This window comes from Erythrolamprus reginae, chromosome Z (genome assembly GCF_031021105.1).
Source record: "Erythrolamprus reginae isolate rEryReg1 chromosome Z, rEryReg1.hap1, whole genome shotgun sequence".
NCBI lineage: Eukaryota > Metazoa > Chordata > Lepidosauria > Squamata > Dipsadidae > Erythrolamprus > Erythrolamprus reginae.
In genome coordinates, this window is record NC_091963.1 from 104,369,041 (window position 1) to 104,391,567 (window position 22,527).

Sequence of the window (22,527 nt, forward strand, 5' to 3'; positions counted from 1 at the left end):
TGGAATTATTCAGTAGAAACTCACATGCATCAAGTGTTAGTTCCAAGTGTATAATCTTCCTTTAGATGGCCTGGTTTCCAGCCACCCTGATTATTTAAAGCCTTTTTCTTCCTTCTGTGGATACAGGAGAAGGGAGCACAGGGATGATTTAAAGAGATGTAGCTGGCGTGGTTTTCTGCTGGAGCCTCGTGCTTTCTTCGCTCACCATATCTCTGGTCACATTGGAAGACCTGTGCTGATAAGTTGGGAACTGGTTCAGCTGGGCAGAGATGGGCTTTTTAAAAATAACTACAAAATGTTGTTGCTTATAAGGCTGTGGATTGGGGCAGGAGGTGCATTAATCTTTCTGCATTCACTTTTTATAATGTTTTCTGTTGTGGTTAGGAACTGCCAGTTCCCCTTCGCCCTGACCTATCCTGACATCCAAATATTACACACCCTGTTTGCCTCCCCGGCATATCACATGTGGATGATTCCTCGTCAAGTCCTATTTTTAAAGTCAAAGTCTATTTAAAGAGGAGTGAAAGAAAACATTGAATCCCCTTTCAAACGCAGGATACAAACAGTCTCTTTTGGTGTAAGAAGGGAGGGAGGAACAATATTGGTAAAGATTCATGCTATCAGCACTGTTTATGTTGATATTGACATATATGTCTCTTTGCTACAACTAATGGTCAAATGGCCATGATGATAGCAGGGATAGGTGGATCATGGACCTAGTGACATGCGTGAAGTGTCCATCTCTCCAATGTTATAAAAACACGTCCTATTTGGATTGAGTTCTGGATCTCAGCTACAAAAAGATATTGATAAAATTGAACGGGTCCAAAGACAGGCTACAAAAATGGTGGAAGGTCTTAAGCATAAAACTTATCAGGAAAGACTTAATGAACTCAATCTGGAGGAAAGAAGGAAAAGGGGGGACATGATCGAAACATTTAAATATGCAGAAAATAGTTGAATGTGTGAGTTAGTATCCCTGTCTCTGACAAGCTGAAGGATAGATTCACAAAATCTGAGGATTTTAAAATAATCCTTTATATAAACCAAAGCCCCTATCATTTTATCAGAAACAATAGAACTTTGTAAATATTGGGAGTAGACTAAGCCATTCAATGTCTATCTTATTGCAACATCTCCAACCTATGCTTAGAAACCAGAGTAATTAAACTCGATGTGCTGTGTGAATCCAGTTGTTATTTTAAGCTATGAATGTGATTTGTGAAATTTTGGCTTAGCAAGCCATCAGTCACCTTTTTCACAATGAAATTGGAGGCCTACAAATTTGGTGCATATTTAACACAGAGACGCTGTGATTTCTTAGCCCTGGTTTATGGTGGAGTGTGAATATAACCAATAGTAAAAGACAGAACTCTCCCGGGCTCATGCCTTTCATGTCTCAAGCACCTTACAGGGATTGGCATTGCATTTTTAAAATAAAGCAAAACAGTTTTGCTTTTATTTTTAAAGAAAATAACCTTTAACCCTGCTGTTCTGTTTGAAAAAACTCCCTAATGTTATGTTCCCGGGTCTATTTGACCCGGACTGCAAATTGATCATTTTAGGTACTTATATTTGGTCTTTTTGAAAGTTTTTTTCACCTGGAAACAAGTTTGAACATTTCTGCACACAATGGAATGAAAATTGAACTGAAAAAATTAATCCTTATTGGTTTATTTTGCACATAAATGTGCCTCCCCCCCCCGTTTTTGTGAAAGTTTTTTCAATTTATGGATAGTTTTGCTTGCAAAATCCATTCTATTTTACTAAAGTTGGTGTGGGATTGGTAGCTTGTACCTTTCTGAACATAATGATATGAAAATTGAACTGAAAAAAATGATCCTTATTGGTTTATTTTGCTCATAAATGGGCCCCCATGCTTATACTCAAATAGGCTTATACTCGAGTAGGCTTATACTCGAGTATAAAATGATATGGTCTTATATTCAAAAATAAACCAATAAGAATCATTTTTTTTTCAGTTCATTTCTATTTTTCTTATGTTTAGGATTGTTCAATTTAGTATATCAAAACTTTTGAGTTTATTGATAATTTTGCCTGCAAAATGCATTCTATTTTACTATTCTATTTTGGTGTGGGATTGGTAGCTTGAACCTTTCTGAACATAATGATATGAAAATTAAACTGAAAAAATGATCCTTATTGGTTTATTTTGCTCATAAATGGGCCCCCATGCTTATACTCAAATAGGCTTATACTCGAGTAGGCTTATACTCGAGTATAAAACAATAAACCAATAAGAGTCATTTTTTTCAGTTCATTTATATTTTTCTTATGTTCAGGATTGTTCAATTTAGTATATCAAACCTTTTGGGGGAAAATTCCATAGGGATTTGTAGCCTTAAAAAATATAAATTGACACGAAATTCAAAAAGGATGGGGGGAGGGGCTTTTTGATCAAAATAAAAATATAAGTCTCAATTTTTCCAGTTCAATTTTCATATCATTATGTTCATAAATGTTCAAACTAGTTTTCCAGTGGAAAAAGTTTTCAAAAAGACCAAATTCAAGTACCTAAAAAAAATCATTTTGATCCGGGTCTATATGACCCGAACAGAGTAAACGTGACTTTTTTTTTGCCAAGAAAAAAATTTTTCCCCCACCCCCACAAATATTTTTTTGATGATCAGCATTGTTAAATTGAGTAAATGAATGCCTAAGATTTTAAAGAATATTTCGGATTTGGAGCATAAAAAAATAAAAAGTGAAAATGGTTGCAAGCAGCCAAGGGGGGGGAGGCCTTATTTCTGATGTTAAAAAAACAGTAAGAATCATTTTTTTCAGTTCCTTTATATTTTTCTTATATTCAGAAATGTTCAAGCTACCAATCCCACACCAACTCCAGTAAAATAGAATGCATTTTGCAAGCAAAACTATCCATAAATTGAAAAAACTTTCACAAAAACGGGGGGGGAGGCACATTTATGTGCAAAATAAATCAATAAGGATTAATTTTTTCAGTTCAATTTTCATTCCATTGTGTGCAGAAATGTTCAAACTTGTTTCCAGATGAAAAAAGCTTTCAAAAAGACCAAATATAAGTATCTAAAATGATCAATTTGCAGTCCGGGTCAAATAGACCCGGGAACATAACATTAGGGAGTTTTTTTGCCCAGCAAAAACTAAGCCCCCCACCCCCCAAAATAAATTCTCATAGAGAGAACCCCTGAAATGATGAAAACTCATGAAATTTCAAGTTTCAGATATGCAGGGAAAATGTTTTACAGGGGACTCAAACTTGGTTTCGGGTCACATACGACCCGAACAGAACAGCAGGGTTAAAGCCCTACATGGCATTGGACCAGATTACCTCCGGAACCGCTACCGCACGAATCCCAGCGACCAATTAGGTCCCACAGAGTTGGCCTTCTCCGGGTCCCATCGACTAAACAATATCGTTTGGCGGGCCCCAGGGGAAGAGCCTTCTCTGTGGCAGCCCCGGCCCTCTGGAACCAACTCCCCCCGGATATTAGAATTGCCCCCCACCCTCCCTGTCTTTCGTAAACTACTCAAGACTCATTTATACCGCCAGGCATGGGGGAGTTGAGATATTCCTTCCCCCTAGGTCATTACAAGTTATGCATGGTATGTTTGTGTGTATGTTTGGTTTTTATAAATAAGGGTTTTTAGCTGTTTTATTATTGGATTGTCACATGCTGTTTTTATCATTGTTGTTTGCAGCCCCTAGTCTATGGAGAGGGGCGGCATACAAATCCAATAAATTATTATTATTATTATTATTATTATTATTATTATTATTATTATTATTAAGTTTCCATTCAATTTGTGAAGATTTTTTAAAAATAGTTTTTCCCTTACCTCTGTAACTTTTATTGTAAATATTGTCTGTATTTATCTGTAAATATTGTCACTTAATGTTAATTGAGTTACCTGGATGAAAAAACCCCATATAGCCTCTCTTTCCACTGATTCATATGGGAAATAGGATTGCCAAAGCCTTCTTTGACATACCCAGTGGAGGATGTGTCTTAGCAGTTCTACAGTGCAGGAATGAGAGATCTCAAAAGGCAAGTTGAAGCAAAATTTAAATTGTAAAGACAATCTAAAACACAGGCACCCAAACTTGACAACTTTAAAACTTGTGGACTTCAACTCCCAGAATTCTCCAGCCAGCTATGCTATGCTATGCTGGCTGGAGAATTCTGGGAGTTGAAGTCCACAAGTCTTAAAGTTGCCAAGTTTGAAGACCTTGGATCTAAAATGAAAGAACAGGTTCAACCAGTAGTAGGATTCAGCTGACCTTGGCTGGAATTGGAGACTAAATAAGACAATTTCAGAATCAATAACTAGACTGGGAAGTAAAAAAAAAAATCTTTAAAAATCTTTTTTTTAAAAAAAGTTTTAAAAAATCTTAGACAACAATGGCAAACCAATTCCATGACACTTCTAAGAAACTGCATGGATAGCCTAACTGAGGTCAGTTGAAGGTCTTCTTCCCCTTTTTAAATGGGTACATGAGAAAACTTCACAAGGGACATGTACAGCCACTGACATTTTACCCCTACCTCTGCGGCTTTTCTGCTCTCTCTCTTATTATGTTTCTGTTCTGCCAATCATTCGAACGGAGCCACACCAGGTGAAAGTTCCTAAATTGTCAATATCCCCTTTTTGCTTTGAGTCTACCCTGTTCCTCTTCAAAACTATTAATAGTATTAAAAATGTTGGCTTTGAGCATGCCAGGTCATACTGTCTCCCTTGTTGAGTTGTCGGAAAGAGACCTTGGAGCTTTGCCTTCTTGAATTATATAACTACAGTAATCACTTCATTCCTTGAATGGCTGCCAGGTCCCTTGGCCTCACTTGGGCACCATGAACAAGTCCCAAGCCTGGATTAGCTGTCCCCTCCTCCTCCTTCCCTCAGATCTCGCCCACCTTCCCAGCAGTCAAATAATCCTGTCCCTAGCAGCTTTGAACAATACACAAACAAGCACACATGAATCTGTATTATTATTATTATTATTATTATTATTATTATTATTATTATTATTATTATTATTATCATCATCATCATCATCATCATCATCATCATCATCATCATCATCCAGGAAAAAAGCCTTCTCTGTGGCAGCCCCGACCCTCTGGAACCAGCTTTCCCCGGAGATCAGAACTGCCCCCACCCTCCTTGTCTTTCGTAAAGTTCTTAAGACCCATCTCTGCCATCAGGCATGGGGGAACTGAGACATCTCCCCCGGGCCTATACAGTTTATACATGGTATGTTTGTGTGTATGCTTGCTTTTAATAATGGGGGTTTTAGTGTTTTTTAAATTATTAGATTTGTTCTTACATTGTCTTTGTTACTGTTGTGAGCCGCCCCGAGTCTATGGAGAGGGGCGGCATACAAATCTAATAAATAATTAAAATAATAATAATAATAATAATAATAATAATAATAATAATAATAATAATAATAATACTATTATAATTATTTATTAGATTTGTATGCCGCCCCTCTCTATAGACTCGGGGCGGCTCACAGCAATAATAAAAACAATGTAAAATAACAAATCTAATAACAGATCTAATATTTAAAAATATCTTAAAAACCCTTATTTAAAAAACAAGACATACACACAAACATACCATACATAAAATATAAAGGCCAGGGGGAGACATCTCAATTTCCCCATGCCTGACAACAGAGGTGGGTTTTAAGAAGTTTACGAAAGGCAAGGAGGGTGGGGGTAATCCTAATCTCTGGGGGAAGCTGGTTCCAGAGGGTTGGGGCCACCACAGAGAAGGCTCTTCCCCTGGGGCCCGCCAGACGACATTGTTTAGTCGACGGGACCCGAAGAAGGCCAACTCTGTGGGACCGAATTGGTCGCTGGGATTCGTGCGGCAGAAGGCGGTCCCGGAGATATTCTGGTCCGATGCCATGAAGGGCTTTATAGGTCATAACCAACACTTTGAATTGTGACCGGAAACTGTATTGCAGACTGCAGAGTGTTGGTGTAACATGGGCATACCTAGGGAAGCCCATAATTGCTCTCGCAGCTGCATTCTGCACGATCTGAAGTTTCCGAACACTCTCAAAGGTAGCCCCATGTAGAGAGTGTTACAGTAGTCGAACCTCGAGGTGATGAAGGAATGAGCGACTGTGAGCAGTGACTCCCAGTCCAGGTAGGGCTGCAACTGGTGCACCAGGAGAACCTGGGCAAACGTCCCTCCCTCGCCACAGCTGATGACACAGTTATTCTGAAGACTAACTGTTGCAGTTCAATCTGTCCAGCAGTTATTATTCACAAGGATTTGTTTGGGGTTGGGGTTTAATAGAAAAGTAGAACTAGCAGAGCAAAGTTGAACTGACCCCTAACTTGTGAGAGTGACTATTAGTGAAAATAATATTTATTCACCAGATTACTCTAACATTTTCTTGTTTTTCTGCTTCTCTAGTTTCCCCTTCTCCTCCCTTCACTAGTGGCCTTCATAGCTGTTATGGTATATACCAGCGTTTCCCAACCGGTGTGCCACGGCACACTAGTGTGCCGCGAGACACAGCCAGGTGTGCCGCCAAGCTCCTAGGGAAAAAGGAGAGCTTAAGGAGAGCCCTGCCCAGCTGGAGATTCCCTGGCAGCACCAGGTAGAAGCCAGCAATGCAGCACCCTTTTCCAGTGCCGTGCAAGGAGCTGGGCATTGGAGTTTGGGGTGGGGAGCGATGAAAGTGTGGAGGCCGGCGCCGTGGCTGCCCCCACCCCCCAGTGCCTCCGTTCCCCTCGCGCCCCTGGCTTCTCGCCGCTGACGCCTGCCCGCCCGCCCTCTCGCTCGATCTGCCTCTTTCTCCAGCTCCTCCGGCGAGCGCTCGGAGAAAACCTTCTCACAGCGGAGGTCGGAGAAGGTTCTTTGGAATGTCGGGGGTGCGCGCGCGTGCCCTTTTCCCCCAGCCAGCCTACCCGGAAAAGCTTTGCCGGCCTCCGCAGAGAAGGAAGAGAGAGAACAAGAGAGAGAAAGAAAGGAAGAGAGAGAAAGAGATAGCAAGAGAGACAGAATGAGAGAGAGAGAGAAAGAGAAAGAAAGAAAGAAAGAGACAGCAAGAGGGGGGAAGGAGGGAGATAGAAAGAGAGCCAAAGAGAGAGGAAGGAAGGAAGAGAGAAAGAAAGAGATAGCAAGACAGACAGAATGAGAGAGAGAGAGAAAGAGAAAGAAAGAAAGAGACAGCAAGAGGGGGGAAGGAGGGAGAGAGAAAGAGCAAAAGAGAGAGGAAGGAAGAGAGAAAGAAAGAGATAGCAAGAGAGACAGAATGAGAGAGAGAAAGGAAAGAAAGAAAGAAAGAAAGAAAGACAGCAAGAGGGGGGAAGGAGGGAGAGAGAAAGAGCAAAAGAGAGAGGAAGGAAGGGAGAAAGAAAGGGATGGAGAGAGAGAGAAAGAGGGAGGGAGAGAAAGAGGGAGGGAGAGAGAAATAGAGCGAAAGGGAGAAAGAGATATTTTTTTTGTCCAAACTTTTTTGCGCCCCCCCCCCTCAATGTTCCCCAGGATTTTGAAAATGTGAATAATGTGCCGCGGCTCAAAAAAGGCTGGGAAACACTGGTATATACAATGCCTCACTGCCAAATCCCAATATACTTCAGTGTTTTGCATAGAGCTCCCCCTGCATAGAACATGTGAAAAACGTAAGCCCTTGGTCTACTCTCCGGAGCTCGAGAACTATAATCATCTCTTTATTAGGTAGTGTTATTAATAGATCCTGCTCTATGTAACTCAGTATTACCTACACCACTCTTCCCCGAATTGATGACAACCTGTATAGCTTCCATAATCCCTAACCAACATGGTAGTCTAACTGTAACAGATGTTTCTGATTGAAGCAGCAATCCAAATATTTTAGAAAGCATCTAATGGGAGGGGTTGATATTTCGTAATTAGTAGTAGCTCACTTGGAGTTCAAACAGGCCTTTTTCCAATTCTAACTGGAGGTGCAGGTGAGACAGACTGGGATATTTTAAAGTACTGTACAAGTAAAGTTGAAGTTGGCTGTTAATTTTACTCTGGGGTTTTTTTTATTTAATTTGTCTCAGGGAGGCTGTGGGGTCTGGATGGAGAACCTTAATATATCCTTAACAACCTTAATAAAGCCAAGTGATTATGGGTTTTGGACTCCATAGGTCCTGGAACTGGAAAAATTCATATTTAACCTTGAATAGTATTGCCTTATTGCCTCAGATTCAGGGAACAATGAACTTATTACTCCTGCTTGAATAGCAGGAAGCAATTGTGCATCAATTATGATTGTTCTTGGACGTTGAGGCCCTGCTAAAGAACATTTATGTCTTAATCAGTTGCCGGATGGGTTATTTCAATGCAGTCTACATGGAGTGGCCCTTGAAGATATTGGAAGCTACAAGTGGTTCAGAATTTGTTAAAAACATTTATAAAGCCACTAACTTCCAACCAACTTTGAGTGGCTCTCAACCAACTCTGTTAAAATTATATAGCTTTCTACTCTGTAAACTGTACTGGATTCCTACAAGTAGTTCTTTATTTACAATCGTTTGATTAACATAGAAACATAGAAGATTGACTGCAGAAAAAGACCTCAGGGTCCATCTAGTCTGCCCTTATACTATTTCCTGTATTTTATCTTAGGATGGATATATGTTTATCCCAGGCATGTTTAAATTCAGTTACTGTGGATTTACCAACCACATCTGCTGGAAGTTTGTTCCAAGGATCTACTACTCTTTCAGTAAAATAATATTTTCTCACGTTGCTTCTGATCTTTCCCCCAACTAACCTCAGATTTTGCCCCCTTGATCTTGTGTTCACTTTCCTATTAAAAACACTTCCCTCCTGAACCTTATTTAACATATTTAACATATTTAAATGTTTCGATCATTTATTATTATTTATTATTTATTATTTAGATTTGTATGCCGCCCCTCTCTGCAAACTCGGGGCGGATCATGTTACATCCAAGTTACAACAGCATTGTAAGAAGCGACTTATAACTGGTCCTCACACTTACAACTATTGCAGTATCTCATAGTCACATGACCAAAATTTGGGTGCTTTGCAACTGGCATGTATTTATGACTCTCTTAATCTCCTGAGGTTCTGTGATTGCCATTTGCAACCTTCTCGATTGGTGTCCAACAAGTGAAGTCCGTGGCAGAAGGTGGATTCACAACATGATCCAAATTCCGGCTCTTAGCAACTGGTTCACATTTATGTTGCAGTTGCAGTGCCCATGTTTGCCATTAGTGACTTTCCTAGATGGCTTCCCAGTGGGGGAAGCCAGACTTGCTTAACAATTGTATGATTCACTTAACAACCACAGTGATTTGCTTAAGAAATTGTGGTGTTTTTTTTAAAGGTGCAGAATTGTGTGTGGCTCACTTAACAATCACATTTGTTTAGTATCAGAAATTCTTGTCCCAATTATGGTTGTAAGTTGAGGACTACCTGCATCGGCTTCTGGACGTGATTCATATTGCTGCCCATCACTTAGAACATGGGTCTCCAACCTTGGCAATTTTAAGGCTTATGGACTTCAACTCCCAGAATTCTTCAGGCAGCTTTGCTGGTTGAGGAATTCTGGGAGTTGTAGTCCACAAATCTTAAAGTTGCCAAGGTTGGAAACCCCTGACTTAGAAAATCCTGAATACCAAGGGACAATGATACATTCAGAATTACCTTTTTCACAGTAATATCTGCCTATCTCATCTGCTGCAACAGGGAAGGTACATCCTAAATCTCTTCTTTGAAATTACAGGTAGTCCTCGGTTTATTACCATAATTCAGCTCACCTCCTTTAGCAATGGAAGTGGAAATAAAAACTGTTGCCTGATTATGCTTGGTATTTCTGAAAATAATAAAGCACTCTCTATGGCAGTGTTTCCCAACTTTGGCAACTTGAAGATATCTGGACTTCAACTCCCAGAATTCCCCAGCCAGCATTTGCTGGCTGGGGAATTCTGGGAGTTGAAGTCCAGATATCTTCAAGTTGCCAAGGTTGGGAAACACTGCTCTATGGTATGTTGCAGTATTAAATACACTCTTCCTGTGAGCTGCCATGAATTAGCATTCAGCATTATGGTGGCTTTAAATCTTTAGCCATGCAACAGATTTATTACTTGTTTATTTATTAAATTTATATGCAGCCCATCTCACTGTTCAAAGCCACTTGCCTCTTAAATGTATCTAATGGAGGTTTATGTTCAAAAAAATGTGGCCAAATATGAAAGCAATTTGTTATCTTGTCAGGTTGGCAGAACTAAACTGATGCAAAAGTGTCCAAGTAAAAGAGATATACATTCCATCATTTTCTTTTTATTTCACCATTCCTTTAGAATACAGTCAAACAAAATCCATGTATCATTTTATTTTTAAAAGAAAACAATACAAGAAATAGAAAGCACTAGGAAAAATTCACAGTGGGGTCTTTCTTCCTCCTCAACTACTTGTACATGGAAGGGACAAGGAGGTGAAAGACTAAATCTATTCTTTATAAATTAAATCTGTTTCCTACCCTTTCTCTAAACCTCTTAATTCAATATTCTTTCATTACTTTCTCGTGGTGTACTTACTCTTCATTTTTCATGGCATATGTTCACTGACTGGGACATTTCCATGGGTATCTCCTAGTCTAAGTCACAAAACTAGGAAAGGAATATCAGAATACGATCCTAGAAGATAGTTCCTATTCTAAGCATTGCATTCCCTCCTGGAACAGAGACGACCAACAATTTCTTCCAAATTCTTGTACTAGCTACACCATTAAGCACCATTCTCCTGAACTTGAGAATAACTCCATCATAACTCTCACTTGCTAAACTCTTAGAAACTCTCAGTCTTAGTGGTTCGATCAGCCATTTCATCTACAAATTCATTTTTCACAGTAATTTTAGGCAATTATGTCTTTTTCTCCTTTATTCATGTAGCCCTTCCTTACTTCTCCAGTTAAAACATTAAAGAGGAGAAAAAGAAGAAAGAAGGAAAGGAAGGAAGGAAGGAAAGGAAAGGAAAGGAAAAAGATGCAGAATAATAAGCACTAGTCATAGAAATATGTAACATTATACATCTAATTATATATATATACACAAAGATATCCCACATCCTTGCCCCAAACACCCCATCCCCACTCCATCCAAAGTTCAATCCTACAAAGTCTTTTCTATATATCTGGGCTCCTTCAGGTTGTCCTCACGCAGCAATAGGTACATTGGCCCAAACCAGTTCCAAGTAGGAGAGTGGTTGAGTTGCTCAGCCTCTCTGGGCCTCCTGAGACATAGTGCGGGACAGCGAACGGCGCATGCCAGCTTGTTTGAAGTCGGGGCAGGTGGGCTGGACAACAAGGGGCAACTCTTTGGTGATCTCAAACACAGGTATCTTGTCAGGGCAGACCCCCGTGACTGGCAGCGACTCCACTGACTCTGATGGAGTTGGTGTCAGCTCCCGTTCAGCCTTGGTGCTCACTTTGACTGGTGTGAAGATGGGCAGAGGCAGAGCTCGCTGATAAGGTAGATGGTAAGAGGTCAGAGGCTCACCCAGCAGACCTAGGCGGAGGATGCCCCATGGTGATCGCTGAACTATGGCCCAATTCTCCTGTTGTTGGTGGTAGGTCTCTTTGCGCTGATTGTCCATCTCAGAGTGAGAGCAGCTATATGGATGTGAGCACAGTATGAATTAAAAATCCACCCTACAACATCTCTTAATAATTCTGCCTTGACACCAACCTTACAACATACATTGCTAGCAGAAACAGGGAAACTGAGTTCTTTCATCTGGAAGAATGGAGCCATCAAGAATATCGCCGTTCAAACATTATATTCTCAATTGGCTTATTTAAAGTCCATGTTCCATTTGTCAAAAGGAAGAAATTAGTAATGCAATAAGAGCAGGCAAACTCCAGTCTCTCTGTTTCAACCCAGCGCTTCCCATGGTTTAACATCTACACTGGGAGGAGGTTTATTTCTGATTGGAAGTTCCTTTCATACATCCTTTAGAGCAGTGTTTCCCAACCTTGGCAACTTGAAGATATCTGGACTTCAACTCCCAGAATTCCCCAGCCAGCATTCGCTGGCTGGGGAATTCTGGGAGTTGAAGTCCAGATATCTTCAAGTTGCCAAGGTTGGGAAACACTGCTTTAGAGCCCCGATCTTCCACGATTGTCAATCACATAGCTTGCCTCTAAAAATTGAGAAAGCCAGCAAAAAGAAAAGATACAGGAGCTCTTGCCCAAAAGACTCATGCCCAGTTTTACTTTCACCTGGTAGCAGTTTGTTGAGAGGAGAACATCTAAGTAGGGCTTTATAGGTTTATAGAGGTTCATGAAGGACATTCTGATTGAAAATACTTATCTGTGACAGCTACAAAGTGGAAGTAGTTAGTTCCAAATGGAATTGTGGAGATCCCCCCCCCCCGAAAAAAAAATCTATCCAGTTTAGGTGAATGAAGAACACAATAGCAAATAGAGGTCAATGTAAGGGAGATACACTATCTCCAAAACAGATTAATAAATATCCTAACCACTTCCACTTTGTAGCTGTCACAGATAAGTATTTTCAATCAGAATGTCCTTCATGAACTTCTATAATCCTATAAAGTCCTACTCGTTCTAACTGGTTCTTCAGGACCATTAGTAACTCAGTGATGATATCATGGGGCCGGTTCTGTCAGTATCTCCGTGGATGCCACCATCCTGGATTTTGCTTCTGCGCATCTGCAGAAACTAATTTTTGCTTCTGTGCATGCGCAGAAGTTATTTTTTGTCTAGAAATTTGCTCTTACAGCCAGAGGTAACATAGTTTTGTAAACAACGGAGGACAATCAACTCTGTCATAGCCTGCTTGAACCAACAAAGCAGTCAATCCATCTACTAAAATGAATTGAATAAGAGTAGGAAAATCTACTTTTAAAAATCCTGGCTGCAATGACCATGAACATACCATTCTCCTTTCAAGCCAGCTCACCTTTTTCAATGCTGTATCACTGATGCTGTGATTTAATGTCACATACCTATTCATTTAAGTTGCCATAACCTAAATACAAGCTTGGAGAGTATGGAGATTCATATTCATGTCCATCCTTTGGTTGTGCCTTTCCCCTTCTATCTTTTCTGCCCTTATTTGTAACTTACAGTAGGCATATACTGTATCTGGTGCTATACATAATCATAACCTCAGAAACACTTCAATCCAACCCCATATTAAGTTGTTGCTTTTCAATAAAAGAAATACATCAACTTCTTGAAAAATCCAGCTGTTCTCCACCTCCTGATGAATGCAGTACTTCCAAGATTTGATTATGTTAGATTTCTTAAATGAATGTACCACAATTTTACTTTGTGCAGACATGTTAATAGGTGTCCCAGTAGTCTATCCTCCAAGTTTATTTATTTTATTTATTTTATTTATTTTTGTCAAGCATGTATTGGTAATATACAAAGATATAACAATGTTTTATATACATGATACTAGTAAGAGGGGAACATTAGGATGGGTCGGAAAGCTCGCTGGTGCAATTATACACGCCCTATATGTGCATAAGAAGGAAGGAAAGAAAGAAGGAAGGAAGGAAAGAAAGAAAGAAGGAAAGAAGGAAGGAAGGAAAGAAAGAAGGAAAGAAGGAAGGAAGGAAAGAAGGAAGGGAAAATAGTAGAAAGAGGTAATAAATATCTAGGTAGGTAGGTAAGATATTTATTTATTTTATTTATTTATTTTATTTATTTATTTTTGTCAAACATGTATTGGTAGTAGAAACAACTGGGGAATCTCCCCTCACCTATCTGCTGGAATAAATCATTTTCGCTCAAGTCTAATGCGATCTTCACCTAATCAAAGGGAAGCACTTACCCTTCTTCAGGCCTTGAGGTGAGTGACAAGTCTTTCCATTCAGCATTGAAGGATTCCTTCCGGCCATCATCCTTCTCAAACACCTGGCAGGCCAGTTCAGCTGCAGACAAAGTTCCGGAACTTTGGAGAATCACACTCTTGCCATGCATCTTTGCGTTTAAAGGTCTGTTTGAAATAAAACAAGATCTGTAAATCTCAATTCTGCCTAGTGTTTGGTCCCTGCTTAGGTGGTTTATATAGTTTCAGGATAGCTCATTCCTTCGGGGTGGTGCTGGATCTAAATTAGTCTTGCAGAGTCACTGCTCCAGCATTCCAATACCCCTTTGCTCTCATGGGATATATGTATTACTGGAATCCACATTAGTGACATTACTTTAAAATAGTTTTAAAAGGCTCTTTTATTTCTGTGCTTCCTGGCAATAGGATGGATTGGTAATTTAATTAATTCACTATTTGGAGATGAAAGGGAAGTTTGTAAGTTGCAAATCCACAGCATCTTTAACTTGGATGGACATTAAAGCAATCGAACACTGCAAATTAAAATGTACTGAACTCATGAAAAGCCATAACTTTATTTTGGGTCTCTCTCAAGGAGAAAGTGTTTCTCTAGAGATACAAAGCTTCTTAATGCCTTTAGAACAGCCCAAAGATTTAAACAAAAAAATATATTTGATTTTGCAGAGTATACAAGTATTTTACATCATTAAAGATTTGTGAAAATAGAGTAAACATTAGGTTATATTTCCTCCTCCTCCTCCTCCTCCTCCTCCTCCTCCTCCTCCTCCTCCTCTTCTTCTTCTTCTTCTTCTTCTTCTTCTTCTTCTTCTTCTTCTTCTTCTTCTTCTTCTTCTTCCTCTTTATTATTATGGCTCTTTTCAGAGTCAGCCAGATATTTGGAGAGGACCTGCCATTTTGTTCCACCTATCAAACCATTCCCAAAGACCTAGAATAGGCAGATGTTCTTCAATGGTTGCAGGATGTAAACTGTAAACTCTTCAAGTCTAACCGTAAACTGCTTTTTATAATTGACTGAGATGATTTCATCAACGCCAATAATGGTCAAGAGATGCTCAATATGTTTTGGGATTGCCTGTTAACTCTAGGTCCTACCTTTGCTTTCTTTTGCCATTATTATACTTCCATTTGAACATCTTTCTACTTCATCCTTTTTTTTATGCTGTTCTGCTGTCTCCACTGAGACTTTTTTTTGTCTTTCTCATTGACAGTTGTTAATTATTATTATTATTATTATTATTATTATTATTATTATTACAATCTGTTGACAACAGTGAAAAGTCAAAGCAGCCAGTTCTTCAATTGGCATTGACCTTGATATGCATCATTTTTTCCCAAGAACCTGGACTATCATAATGTATTTACAGTATGTAGCATTTATGCAGATTCATGTAAGTTTATACTATTATGTAAAATAATGCACAATTTCATAAGTGCTTCAATACTAATACTATCTATTATTGTCAGAATATATACAATTGTATATTCACCATCAAACACCTGTAATCATTATACTAGAAAGCACCAGTGTGCAAAGTGTATATATGCAGAGAGTATTTGGAGTCAGTTCTTCTAAGAATTTTTGACTTCAAATTCATTTCAAGCTTTATTTTTTTCATTGAAAAATAATTATTATTATGGATGAGTGTGGTGCCGTGGATATTGCCTACCTGGACTTCAGCAAAGCCTTTGATACGGTTCCACATAAAGAGCTGATAGATAAATTAGTGAAGATTGGACTTAATCCCTGGATAGTTCAGTGGATTTCAAGCTGGCTGAAGCGTAGACATCAGAGAGTTATTGTTAACGGCGAGTATTCTGAGCAGAGTCAGGTTACAAGCGGTGTGCCACAAGGGTCTGTTCTGGGTCCTATTCTTTTTAATACGTTTGTGAGTGACATAGGGGAAGGTTTGGTAGGGAAGGTTTGCCTATTTGCCGATGAATCTAAAGTGTGCAATAGGGTTGATATTCCTGGAGGCGTCTGTAATATGGTAAATGATTTAGCTTTACTAGATAAATGGTCAAAGCAATGGAAACTGCAGTTTAATGTTTCCAAATGTAAAATAATGCACTTGGGGAAAAGGAATCCTCAATCTGAGTATTGTATTGGCAGTTCTGTGTTAGCAAATACTTCAGAAGAAAAGGATTTAGGGGTAGTGATTTCTGACAGTCTCAAAATGGGTGAACAGTGCAGTCAGGCGGTAGGGAAAGCAAGTAGGATGCTTGGCTGCATAGCTAGAGGTATAACAAGCAGGAAGAGGGAGATTATGATCCCGCTATATAGAATGCTGGTGAGACCACATTTGGAATACTGTGTTCAGTTCTGGAGACCTCACTTACAAAAAGATATTGACAAAATTGAACGGGTCCAAAGACGGGCTACAAGAATGGTGGAAGGTCTTAAGCATAAAACGTATCAGGAAAGACTTAATGAACTCAATCTGTATAGTCTGGAGGACAGAAGGAAAAGGGGGGACATGATTGAAACATTTAAATATATTAAAGGGTTAAATAAAGTCCAGGAGGGAAGTGTTTTTAAAAGGAAAGTGAACACAAGAACAAGGGGGCACAATCTGAAGTTAGTTGGGGGAAAGATCAAAAGCAACATGAGAAAATATTATTTTATTGAAAGAGTAGTAGATCCTTGGAACAAACTTCCAGCCGACTTGGTAGATAAATCCACAGTAACTGAATTTAAACATGCCTGGGATAAACATATATCCATCCTAAGATAAAATACAGAAAATAGTATAAGGGCAGACTAGATGGACCAGGAGGTCTTTTTCTGCCGTCAGACTTCTATGTTTCTATGTTCAGTTATCGGGAGTCCTGATCAAGGGCTAATAATTCAAGAAGGTAACAGAAGGAAGATTTGCAGAACTTGTTGATAGAATAATGGGAGGCCTGCTTTGCAAACACACAGCTCTATGACAATTCTGCAGGATGAAGTCATTTGGAAAAACTTTTCCACTCCTCCCCCCCCCTCAGATTTCAGGAGCACCATAGTCCCTCAGAGGCAAGCTGATGCTCACTTTTCTCAACTCCAGAGAGACCCAATGCCAAAACTTTGGTGTAACTGGGAGAAAATGTCCTGCATGTTCCTGGAGGGTAGATAGGGTCGGGGCAACATGAGATGTTGACTTGGCAAGCAGTCCCTACCAAGAGGCATGGAAATGCTGGGAGTAGAAGAAGCATGACTATTGCAGTATGCGTCAAATCGAAAACTGCAAAGACAAGAAGGAACTCACAAGCCAGGAAGGAGAATCAGCATGCCTTTTGCATTATAAACTTTTAAATGGCACCAGTTAAAAGGCATGAGAAGCGGTCATATGTGACTTACTGACTGACTATGTGTGAATAGACATATTGGTGCACATGGCTTGATTTAGTCCTAGCATAAGCAAACTTTCCATAACTTAATTCTATTGATATAGAAATAAGAATCCCTGCTTTGCCAGTCACAAGCAACTCAGGCAGGCAGTCTCTTCTGCAGTTGGAAAATAACCTTGAACTTGGATTCAAGGTTATTCTTGGATTAAGCAATATATAAACCCATCCCAAGAATGCCTTGGGAATGCATCAATTCAATCTTACCTATGAGACAGTCCCATGAAACTCAAAGGAATTTAAATCTGAATCAATATGCATTGAATTGTTCTCAAGTGATACCATGCTTATTTATTCTCTCCCCCCCCCTCCACCCTCTACAATATTTCCAAAATCAAAGAATAAGGCCTTGGTATCATTCAGCATTGTGTGGGATATTTAGTCTGTGAATTTTAGAAACCCAGTAGCTGATAACCTGGCGTTGCCCAGGTACTTATTTATCACAATCCTGCATTAGGCAGGAAAAAGAATGAATTATATCTATAGTGTCAAATGATTGTCCTGGCCAACACCATGGGAAAAATTCTATAGGGAAGAGACTTTGAGGCAATTACCTGAATTATCTCCCCAGACAACTTGCTCTCTTTGCTTGAAGCTGAGGGCCTAGACACACACAGAGACACATACACAAAGACCTAGGGGTACTAAGGGTGCCTTGCACCTCACAGTATTTGTTTCCAGATAGTAAGTAATCTGTGTATCAGGTTTGGTTGAAATCGCTCAGGGCATTTTAGAGCAGTATTTCCCAACCTTGGTGACTTGAAGATATCTGGACTTCAACTCCCAGAATTCCCCAGCCAGTGAATGCTGGCTGGGAAATTCTGGGAGTTGAAGTCCAAATATATTCAACTTGCCAAGGTTGGGAAACACTGTTTTAGAGTTATGCTGGAACACACACACACACGCACACACACACACACACACACTATAGATAGATAGATAGATAGATAGATAGATAGATAGATAGATAGATAGAGAGATAGAGAGATAGAGAGATAGAGATAGAGATAGAGATAGAGATCAGCTGTTCTTTGTTACTATCAGTAACAAAGAACTAATTGTTGACACCAGCCAGCACAAAAAAATGAGATGACTCCTTAAAGCCAGTTGTTTGTTCAGTATCATAATGAGAAACAGAGTAGGCTGTGGGTTTGCAGGGGTTTAGGAGAACCTATAGCTAAGATTCTGTGCAGTTCGGAGACTCCCCTCAAAATCCCACTCCTGGCTGATCCCGCCCACCCTGCCCCGCCTCTACCAGGTGTCCCTATGAGTCCTATTTTAGATGCAGGTAAGTGCAAGGCATACAAAAAGGCTCAAAACTAACCTACTAGTAGTTCGGCCTGCAAAACAGGCCTGTTTCCAGCTTCCAGGGGGCCTCCAGAGCCTGGGGAAGCTGTTTTTGCCCTCCCGGAGCCTTGGCAAGGACAAAAGGCCTCTAGAGCTAGGCGAGGGCAAAAACACCTCTCTCCACACACACACACACACACACACACACACACACACACACTGTGGTGTACAAAACCAACTAGGCAACACCCACCAGGGCCACACTCCCCCTGTAACCAAGCAGAGAATCCCCTGTTAAAAATTTTGAAGTCCACCCCTGCAATAGATGTACAATTATTTCAATAGGCAGCTGTAAAGGATAATTATCCCTGGCTCTTACTTGATGTGACCTTAATGCTTTTTCATCTGGTTGCAATAAGTTGCAGTTTCTAACTATATCTCGGTCTGGGATAAATAAAGCAAATTAGAGCAAAGAACTAACAAAAATAAGTAGCTAGCATAATATGAAAGCATAATTACTCCTCTGGGTATCTCAGAAGAAAGAAAAGAATAGTACAGGTGGAATACTGTACTTTGGAAACCCCATTCCATACTAATCTTCAGTTTTACAGAAAACAATTATTTGTGTACAGTGGTACCTCTACTTAAGAACTTAATTTGTTCCGTGTCCAGCTTCTTAAGTAGAAAAGTTTGTAAGTAGAAGCAACATGAGAAAATATTATTTTACTGAAAGAGTAGTAGATCCTTGGAACAAACTTCCAGCAGACGTGGTTGGTAAATCCACAGTAACTGAATTTAAACATGCCTGGGATAAACATAGATCCATCCTAAGATAAAATACAGAAAATAGTATAAGGGCAGACTAGATGGACCATGAGGTCTTTTTCTGCTGTCAATCTTCTATGTTTCTATGTTTCTAAGCAATTTTTCTCATAGGAATCAATGTAAAAGCAAATAATACGTGCAAACCCATTAGGAAAGAAATAAAAGTTTGGAATTTGGGTGGGAGGAGGAGGGGGAAGAAGAGGAGGAGGACAGTTGCTGCCCAGAGCGAAGGGAGCATTTATTTTCTCTGGGTGCTGGCAGAGGTTTATTCCCTCTCTAAGCGCCCAGAGAAAGGAAAATGCTTCATTCGCTCTGGGCTGCCAAATCCTCCTTATGCGCCACTAAAAGGCTCCTCTGGCCCGAGATGGCCGGGATTAAAGGGGGAATGGCAAAAAAACTGGCCGGGACTTTGTGCCGCTCTCAAATTTCCTGGGGAATTTTTCTGGGCTCAGGTTCTTAAGCAGAAAATGGTTCCTAAGAAGAGGCAAAAAAATCTTGAACACCAGGTTCTTATCTAGAAAAGTTCATAAGTAGAGGCGTTCTTAGGTAGAGGCACCACTGTACTCAGTTTTACCAGATTTTAATAAGATCAAGTCATACCAGATTTCTTTGGTGAAGGTGAACCATTTTCCTTAATTTGACTGCTGCATTATTAAAATAATTTGTTATGTCCTGAAGAAGTTGGGAAGTCTGACAGGGAAGTAAAGTAGGAAAAATCTGATTGCTTCCCTGCCAGATTACGGTAGCTCCCTCTTTAAACCCTCTGCTTTTTGTATGCTGCTGCTGGAAGTTACTCCCTGCAACCTAATAAAAAGCTGAAGTCACTCCACCAGTCCCCTGTCTCTTCAATATTGGAACTCAACATGATACCATGGTTAAGCAAATCAACAGAAAAGAGATATTAAAACATTGAAGTTAGCTCCCATAAAAGACATATAGTTCTACCAATGCCTTTTTAGAAAAAAAAATGCTTTTCATCCCCCCCCCCCCTTCCAATAAGGCATTTTCCATCACAGCAGGTAGCTTACAGCAGTGATTTTCAACCTTTTTTGAGCTGCGGCACATTTTTTACGTTTACAAAATCCTGAGGCACACTACCAAAATCCTGGGGTACACCACCAACCAACTGCTCCTTCTCTCTCTCTCTCTCTCTTGCTTTCTTTCTCTTTCTCTCTCTCTCTCTCTTGTTTTTTTTTTTCTCTCTCTCTCTTTCTATTTCTATTTCTCTCTCTCTCTTGCTTTCTTTCTCTCTTTCTCTCTCATACTCACTCTCTTTCTCTCCCCTCTCTCTCTTACTCTCACTCTTTCTCTCTTTCTCTTTCTCTCTCTCTCTCTCTTTCTCTTTCTATTTATTTCTCTCTCTCCGGGACCGCCTTCTGCCACATGAATCCCAGCGACCAGTTAGGTCCCACAGAGTTGGCCTTCTCCGGGTCCCATCGACTAAACAATGTCGTTTGGCGGGACCCAGGGGAAGAGCCTTCTCTGTGGCGGCCCCGACCCTCTGGAACCAACTCCCCCCAGAGATCAAAATTGCCCCCACCCTCCTCGCCTTTCGTAAGCTCCTTAAAACCCACCTCTGTCATCAGGCATGGGAGAATTGAGATATTCCCTTCCCCCTAGGTCTATACAATTTATGCATGGTATGTTTGTGTGTATGTTTGGTTTTTTAAATAAGGGTCTTTTAATTATTTTAAATATTAGATTTCTTATATGTTGTTTCATTATTGTTGTTAGCCGCCCCGAGCCTACGGAGAGGGGCGGCATACAAATCTAATAAATTAATTAATTAATTAATTAATTAATTTTGGGAAACTGTTGCGGTCTCTATGATCATAGGTTTGGCGTGGCGTAGGTCATTTTTGCCATTGAATTATGGATGTGGGCACTTGTGCATGCACAATAGTACATACACATGCACTTTCGGCACCTGAAGGGGGGGAAAAAAGGTTCACCACCATTGGTGTAGGATCTCCTGCTTGGGCAGAGGGTTGGAATACAAGACCTCCAAGGGGCCTTCCAATTCTACTATTGTGTTCTGTTCTCTTCTGTTCTGTCCCAGTTCTATTCCAAGAAAAGTTGTTGAGAGTGAGGATACTCCTTTTTGTTTCGCTGTGCTTTATTTTTTTTTAAATAATTTTATTGATTATGAAGAAGAAAACAAAAAAACAAACATAACACATGAGACATAACAAAACATTAAATGAGCATTTCCAAAATGTAAACTGTAGGTGGTACACATCACAAAAGTAAAAACTTAATGGTATGACTATGAAAAGTGATTTTCATGGATATATCCAGTTGATATATATTAATTTATCACTAAGTAGGGATAACATATATAAGTTGAGATTAACATAATTTACATTTTCATTCTTATTTTACGTATATTTGGAACTTATATAGTCAAATTTAAACTCTATAGAATTGTAATGATACCATCCAAAGATCTGTACTATTGACTATCAGACTATCAATCCTAGGTCTAGAAAGCTTAGAACTACGATGCCTAAAACACGATCTAAGTATTGCCCACAAAATCATATGCTGCAACGTACTGCCTGTCAATGACTACTTCAGCTTCAACCGCAACAACACAAGAGCATGCAACAAATTCAAACTTAATATTAATCGCTCCAAGCTTGACTGTAAAAAATATGACTTTAGCAATCGAGTTGTCAAAGCGTGGAACTCATTATCTGACTCAGTAGTGTCAACCCCTAACCCCCAACATTTTTCCCTTAGACTATCCACAGTTGACCTCTCCAGGTTCCTAAGAGGTCAGTAAGGGGCGTACATAAGTGCACTGGTGTGCCTTTCGTCCCCTGTCCAATTGTCTTTCCTTTTCTCATATCTCATATATCTTTTATCTCTTTCATATATCTTCTCTATTTTTATATCTTTTCTTTATATATAATACTTCATGTCTATTCTCTTCAATGTGTATTGTGTATTGGACAAAATAAATAAATAAATAAAGATTTGTCAACTATATTGTTGATCGCTTTATTTTAAAACGTTTGGTGTTCTGATTGCAAATCTCCTATATAATGTGTAGTCTGGTCTGAAGTAATGAAAGATTGGCATCTCCTGGTGGGGGCTGGGGGAGAGTCATTGCCCCATCTGGATTATGTCTCAGGTGATTTGATGATAGAGAAGGAACGTGATTTACAGCCGCTATTTCCTGTCT

General features: G+C 39.7%; 1 protein-coding gene across 1 annotated transcript; it reads right to left on the bottom strand.

Annotated features, from left to right (window-relative positions):
- Positions 1-10,329: 10,329 nt before the first annotated feature.
- On the bottom strand, positions 10,330-14,048 carry TCAP (titin-cap). The gene is made up of 2 exons (XM_070767431.1): positions 13,827-14,048; positions 10,330-11,632 (listed from the first exon to the last, which is right to left on the bottom strand). Exons 1-2 carry the CDS (start codon positions 13,973-13,975, stop codon positions 11,236-11,238), a joined length of 546 nt encoding a protein of 181 aa, XP_070623532.1. The 5' UTR covers positions 13,976-14,048; the 3' UTR covers positions 10,330-11,235.
- Between the last annotated feature and the right edge of the window lie 8,479 nt (positions 14,049-22,527).